We start from the raw sequence: 7,426 nt of genomic DNA, 5'->3' as shown, positions 1-7,426 counted from the left end.
ATCCTCAATAAGAAGTAAATAATATCAGGCAATTATATGCAAGAAAAATATATTTAAATAATATAAATAAATACATAATAATAACAATTAAAATTAAATGGCACTTTTAATTTATCCACCTCTTATAATGCGCGCTCTGCTCCCCGAGGCCTCTGCTGCTGCGTAGCTTGACCCTCTGAGCGCCTGCGCCTGGCAGCGCTGCTGCTGGGCTGCTCTCCCCCTCTGCTTGCCCTCCCTGTCACCCTGGGGCCTTCTGCCCGCTTCCTTTGGGGGCCTGCGGCCCTTCCCTCCCTCTGCTTTTCACGGGAGCGCCCCCTGCGCTTCTGACCTTCCCTGCTATGGATCCCCCATCCCATGATCAGGAGGATCTGGAGAAGTCTTTTGCCTCCCTCATCCAAGAGAATACCAATGAGAAAGCTCGCCCTACAGCCTCAAAGTTTATTAAGAAGCTTGATGAAATCCCAGAAGTTTCGCTCCCTCCTGCCCTTCCGAGGAGAGCAGCCGTCGCTCTGGCAGATCGGGGCTTGGTAGGTCAGTTCACGGGATTATGGCCCTCTCCCCGCACAGTCCAACGCTGGGTTGAAAGGAACTGGAATTCGATGGTCCAAGGGAAGATAGCAATAAGATTCTGCGGGAGGGGTTTCTTCACCTTCCTTTTCGAAACGGTGGAAGATCGCAATCTCATATTCAGGAACGGCCCATACTTCATGGACACCAGAGGACTCTACCTCAACAGATGGACTCCAGACTTTGACCCCGAGATGGACGTTCCCAGCGCTGTCCCGGTCTGGGTCCGTCTTCCTCATCTGCCTCTCCATTGCTGGGGAGACGAATCGGTGAAAGCTATAGGCAACGCAGTAGGGAAATACATCGACAGATCGGAGCCAAGAGAAAACATGCATGCATGTGCCCGGATATGCGTAGAAGTGGATTTGGGGAAAGGACTACCAGAAGCGATCAAACTCAAGGTCGACCAGTGGACGCACATTCAGCAAGTGGACTACGAACAGCTTCCGTTCAAGTGTAAGGTATGTCATGAATACGGGCATTTTGCTAATAGATGTAGCAAGAACAAACCTATAAACTCTAAAAACAATGATGAAACCCCTGAAGAAGTATGGGAAAAAGTTAAGAAGAAAACAAATCCCCCCCCTGGAACCTCCGCAAAGCCCTCATCTGAAACCCCAACCCCTCTCTCTCACCCCTCCGGATCTGGCTCTCCCCCCCCCCCTTCCACTAACCCTTTCGAATCTCTATCAATAGAAGAACCTCCATCCCCCCCCCCCCCTCACCGAGAGGCCCCAGAACAGCCCCTCCCTCTCCCCCTCCGTCCTCCCCTCCCCCAACGGTCGAAAGAATCCTAACAAGGAACAAGACGAAGGAAATTATCACATCCACCGATCCACCCAGGAAAGTCGGAAGGAAATCAAATAAAGAGATCAGGGATGAGAATGCAGCAAAAGAAATGGCAACAGGGACCCAACAGCCAATGGATACATACTTAGACAAAGCCAAAGGAAGCGGGGAGAAGATGAAGGAGAAAGGAGGAACACATAACAAATATAGTAAATGATGAATCTGGTCTCTTGGAACTGTAGGGGGATGGGCTCCTCCCTAAAAACTAATGCAGTCCGCGACCTTCTCAAATTGGAACACCCAGACTTTCTACTACTTCAAGAGACCAAAATAACTGAACAAGAATTCCAGAACAGTGTGAAAAGAAGCAGAAGCTACGAAGGAATGGCACTGAGTGCATCAGGGGCCTCAGGAGGAATTGGAACAATATGGGACAAAAACAAATGGAAACTCATGGACAGCAGGCAGAACAGGTGGTGGCTAAGAACAGATATGCAAAACGTCTCCAGGACTGAGGAATACACCATATACAACGTTTACGCCCCTCCCCACTTCAGAGAAAAAGCAGCTTGTTGGGATTCAATCACTTCTGATCTAATGAATGCTCAGGGCAGAAACATCTTCCTAGGAGGAGACTTGAATTTAATAAGGAATGCGGATGAAAAAATGGGAGGAAATTTCTTCGCAGACCCCTCAAGGGAAGCTTTAGAAAAAATCATTCAAGAGCACAGTCTTGTTGACATCCCACCTCAGAACGGGCGATTCACTTGGTCAAACAAGAGAACCGGTAAAAACAACATCAAAGAGAGGCTGGATCGGATACTAGTCCAGCAAAGAATCGTGATAAACTTCTCAAGGATACAAAGTTCAATAATACAAGGTTTTATCTCAGACCATAAACCTGTAGCCCTGAATCTGATTAAAAGGGAAAACCTGGGACCGTTACCCTTTAAATACAATAGAGCGTGGGACAGCAGCGAGGTTTTCAGGAACTTGGTGAGGGACACCTGGGCAACTGAAATCAAAGGATCCCCGCACTATGTATGGGAAACAAAGATAAAACTTCTCCGGATAGCCATCAAGCAATGGGCGAAGAACTATGCAACAGAGGCAGAGAAAAGGAAAACCGATCTCCAAAGGAAATTAGCGGAGTGGAATCAAGAAAAAGAGAAAAGCCAAGACACAGAGGACGACATAAGGAAAGAAAATGAACTGTACATGGAGCTGTACAAGCAGAATCGAGTGGAAGAAGAAGAGCAACGGCAAAAATCGAGGTGCCTCTGGCTCAAATCAGGTGATAAAAACACCTCCTTTTTTCATAATAGCATCAAAATGAGGAGAGCAGGGAACAACATAGGGAAAATATCAGTTGAGGGCAGAGTTCTAACAGAACAAGGTGAGATTAAGGAAGCAGCGTCCCGGCATTTTCAAACTCTTCTAACTGCTGACCCTCATTACATGGAAAAACCGGAATTCCTAAACATAATTGAGAGCAAAATCACAGAGGCTCAAAACAAAGATCTAGATAAGGAAATCACAACGGAGGAGATAGAAAAGTCCATCTACAGCATGCCATTGGACAAGGCTCCTGGCCCCGATGGCTTTACAGTGACCTTTTATAGAACCCATTGGGAAACCATCAAGAAGGATTATGTCAGAATGGCAAATTTTTTTTTTGCAAAATGTAAGCTGGGTAGCAGTATCAAGTCATCTCATCTAGCCCTTATCCCCAAAGACCCTAGCCCCCAATCTTTTGACAGATTCCGCCCTATTTCCTTGTGTAACGTCTCGTACAAAATCATCACTAAGATCCTGGCGAACAGGCTTAAAAAGGTCCTTCCCTCCCTCATATCCGAAAACCAGGGTGGCTTTGTCCCTGGGAGACATATTACAGATAATGTCATCCTCATCCAGGAGGCAATACACAGCAGCATATCCAGGAAGGAGAAGGGCATGATCATCAAATTGGATATGGCAAACGCCTTTGATCGGGTTAACCATGCATTCCTCCAGGCAGTCCTTATGAAATTTGGCATCTCAGAGCACTTTACTAGCAGGATTATGGAATGCATTTCCCACAATTGGACAGCACCCCTCATCAACGGAAGGCCATGCAACGCCTTCAAGAGTTCCAGAGGCCTAAGGCAGGGGTGCCCATTGTCACCCTTTCTCTACATTATTATGGCTGAAACCCTCAGCTTACATTTGGAAAACAAGCGAAAAATCAAAGAAATAACAGGGGTGGATATAGTCCGAGGTTCTAAGGGAATTAATCACTCCCTATTCGCAGATGACACTCTGCTAATAGGGGGTGCTTCCAGCATAATGGCTCGAAGGTTCAAGAAAGCATTGGATCTCTTCCTCCAAGCCTCCGGAGGCAAACTAAACAACAACAAGTGTATGATCTACACTTGGAATGTCCCAAGAAACATCACCCAGAGAATTTCCACAATCATGGAAATCCCTGCCCAAGGGAACTGGTCCCACTTCACTTATCTAGGACTACCTTTGGCCAAAGAAACAATCAAAGCCGAGATCTGGTCAAAACTAATTGAGAAATTGAGAGGGAAACTCCAGAGCTGGGGAGTGTATTGGCTTAACCTGGCAGGCAGAATCATCCTCATAAAGGCCATACTCTCAGCCCTCCCAATCTACCAATTTGCTACTACTCTTGCCCCGGCAGGCATCCACAAACACATGGAGCTGATTATCAGAGGTTTCCTATGGAAAGGAGGGAAGCAGGACACAAAAAAGTTCAGTCTTGTTAAGTGGGACAAAGTCATTCTCCCCCCAGAAAAAGGAGGACTTGGCATCAGAATACCAAAGCTAGCAAACATGGCAATGGGCTACAAATTGGTTTGGAGAATCCTCAATGAGAGAGGGACCTGGTGGACAGAGGTCATCAAGAGGAAGTACTTAAACGGGGTCAATAGCAACATCCTATCAGAAAATATCACTGAAAGACCGTGTACTCCTGTTTGGAAGCTGATTAAAAAGACTCTCCCTCACTTCAAACCTTGCATTTCAAGAGCCCCGGGTAATGGCAAAGATATTAATATATGGGAAGATAGGATAATGGGCATGGAGGCAAGGGCAACGCTCATCAAATATAGGCCCCTTCAAAGGTGGATGGACGAGGCAAAGCTCAAAACCTTGCACGATATCTCTCTCTGGGATCAGAACTGCTGGTCAGGTTGGAGACCACTCCCCCTCCCTGAGATCCTCAAGAACCTCTGGGCCGAGCTCAAGACTTCGCTGATAGGCTCAGCCCCAACAAACCGAATGATGGAAGACAAATTCGTTTGGGACCCTAATGGTGGTAGCTATACGGTTAAAGAGGGATACAAAGTTCTGCAAAATGCCTCAGCTCTAAACAATTGGCCATTTTACAAAGCAACTTGGAGAACCGAATGTCTGCCAAAGGTTAAGTGCTTTAACTGGACCCTTCTACATGGCAAAATCCTGACTGCTGAAAACCTCAGGAAGAAGGGCATTCAAGGCCCTTCAATTTGCTGCATGTGCAGGGAGGAAGAGGAAAGCAGTAACCATCTCTTCATGGCCTGCCCCTTCGCAAGAGTATGCTGGAAGCTCATCATCAGCCCTCTCAACATCAGGGACCTTCCCACCCAGATCACTCTCTTCCAGAAACAATGGGGAAACAACTTCCCTCAATCTGGTAAGTGCAAGGGCATAGCCAAAAGGATTTGGAACAGCATCCCCGCCAACCTCTGCTGGCAGATATGGATTGCCAGGAATAAATGCATTTTCAAGAACAAAAAGCCTAGTATCTCCAGTGTCCTAGCCAAAACGATGGCCCTCATCTCGGAGTCCATAGAGGCAAACGGTATAGCCCAGGAGGAACTGGAACCGACAGATGCAAAAATAAAAGAGTGGTCTAACAAATTCAAATGTGACAGAAGCACTCAAAAAATAGTAAACAAAGGAAGCAGGCATACGGATTGGAAACTGAGAGGGACGAAGGAAGAAGTTAAAAACTGGATCCAAAAGCAAAATAGACCCACCCTCTTCTTTGACGGTGCATCAAAGAACAACCCAGGTCAAGCGGGAGCAGGTGGAGTTATCAAAGATGAGCAAGGGAGAAACTTAGTCACGTTTGAATGGGGTCTGGGCATCATGACAAACAATAAGGCAGAGGCATACAGCCTCCTTCTGGGGACATCCATAGCCAGGAACCTGGGCATAAGAAACCTTCTGATCGTTGGCGACTCTGCCATCATCATAGCAGCAATGATCACAGGGAAAGAGTTCAATCAAGCAGCCTTAAACAACATCAAAGGAAGGATAATGGACAATATCAAAACTATTGGAGGAGCCACCTTTAAGCACATCCTACGAGCAAACAATGTGGAAGCAGATGCACAAGCAAACAAGGCTACTGAAAGGCAAGCGGGTCAAGTCAAGGAAAATGAAATGGTTTACGAGAAAGACATCCCATAAGCGGGCCTCTCCCGCTGCCCCTCTCAAGAATCTCAGTCAAAGCAAGTACAAACCCCTTCTCATCCAGCCCTCCCCCTACTGCACTACCCGGCTCCATCGAAAATCCAATCACCCTCATGATCTGTTTACCATCATTGTGTTTTATCACATCGGGATCCTCCATCTGACCAGCGCAGACATTCTCAGAAATGAAGGCTGCGCCCATCCTCTCAGCACGCCCCTCAACAGCAACCATATCAAATCTTCAGATCTTCCCTCTCACGAGATTAGATCTGCTCAGACTCTACTCGAGATCGGAAGGACTCTTTATGGCATTATAAATCGCAGACAGGGTTCTTGTATTTGCACAGCTTCGGGCAATGATCTGCACCTCCTCGTCATTTTCACAAGTCGAAGACACCTTGCTGAAGGCAGAGCCACTCATCGGGACTCAAAGGTCATCAACGAGCTCCTGGTAACTGTGGTCACAGCTCCGGGCAATGCTCTGCACCTCCACTGCATTTTCATAAGCAGAAGACACCTTGCTAAAGGCATCATCACTCACCGGGACTCAAAGATCAGCAGAGCGCTCCTGGTAACTGCTGTATTAAGTTTACTTGTTTTACATCTTCTGATATTTTTGCTTCTGGTTGGCAGGAAAGCTCCGGATATCCTTTCACAGTCTACCCTCATCACTCTGATTCCTTCGCTCTCCTCTCGCCTGAGACAGAACCACTGTGACACCACTTTCCCTCTCTCTATTCACCAGCTCCTCGCTCCTCTTGGGACTTCTCTTCCTTCGAATCCCAGTCCTCTGTTTGCTAATATGGCCGATCATCAGAATCAACCCGCTGACCAAGCTCATCCAGCCAATCCTCTGGACAACATCTTCAACAACAGGGACTGCACCATGTGCAAGGCCCATACAATTATGATCAATCGACTAACCAAGCAGCTTAAAGAGCTGCAAGATGATTACCATTCAGATAGGAACTCAAAGTGCAAGAATCTGGACAAAAGAAAGAATGAGATCGAAGGGTTGAAAGAACGTTGCAGCCACCTGGAGGCGGCCATGGACCACATCCGCTCCCTCACCCAGAGTTACCAGGCTGAAGCTTCAACCAAGGCAAGCGCCAGGAACCAGGAGGATTCTGTCACCCAACATTTCCCTTAATAGATGCATTGTAAATTTAGATGGTTAGGAGGTTCCTTTGTAAGGCATTATAGCCGTCTTCATTTTGCTTTTAGATTAAACAAGAGAAGTATTGAGGAATATGGGTCTGCGAACCCGCTTTTGCTCCTCAGCTTAAAAATCTCTCTTCTACAATGTAATAGATCTCTGTAACTCAGGCTTTTATAATAGATAAGTACCCGACTTCGTTAAAAAAAAAACAATTAAAATTAAACTATCGTAAAAGTATACAAAATTTTAGTCAAAATTAAAATAACGTAAAGTCAATGGCAAAAACGATTAAGTGATAATTTACATTCCTCGGTTTAATAACCTAGACATATAGTGTCTCTCATAATGCACTTTTTGCATTCAATGGACCTTTGTTACTAAACTTGACAACTCGGAATAGCACATGCAATTCATTTCCATGTGTTTTCTGGCAAGGTCCCTTTTCTCTAT

The 7,426-nt window shown here is 46.2% G+C and overlaps 1 protein-coding gene across 1 annotated transcript; it reads left to right on the top strand.

Moving 5' to 3' along the window:
* Nucleotides 1-1,740: 1,740 nt before the first annotated feature.
* Nucleotides 1,741-6,967, top strand: LOC149142627 (uncharacterized). The gene is made up of 2 exons (XM_089451534.1): nucleotides 1,741-5,759; nucleotides 5,986-6,967. Exons 1-2 carry the CDS (start codon nucleotides 1,741-1,743, stop codon nucleotides 6,965-6,967), a joined length of 5,001 nt encoding a protein of 1,666 aa, XP_089307660.1.
* Nucleotides 6,968-7,426: the final 459 nt, after the last annotated feature.

This window comes from Pinus tabuliformis, chromosome X, assembly GCF_031772625.1.
Source record: "Pinus tabuliformis cultivar Carrire ecotype Pingquan chromosome X, CPIR1, whole genome shotgun sequence".
In the NCBI taxonomy this organism is placed as follows: domain Eukaryota; kingdom Viridiplantae; phylum Streptophyta; class Pinopsida; order Pinales; family Pinaceae; genus Pinus; species Pinus tabuliformis.
This window is presented reverse-complemented; position numbering and strand designations above follow the sequence as displayed.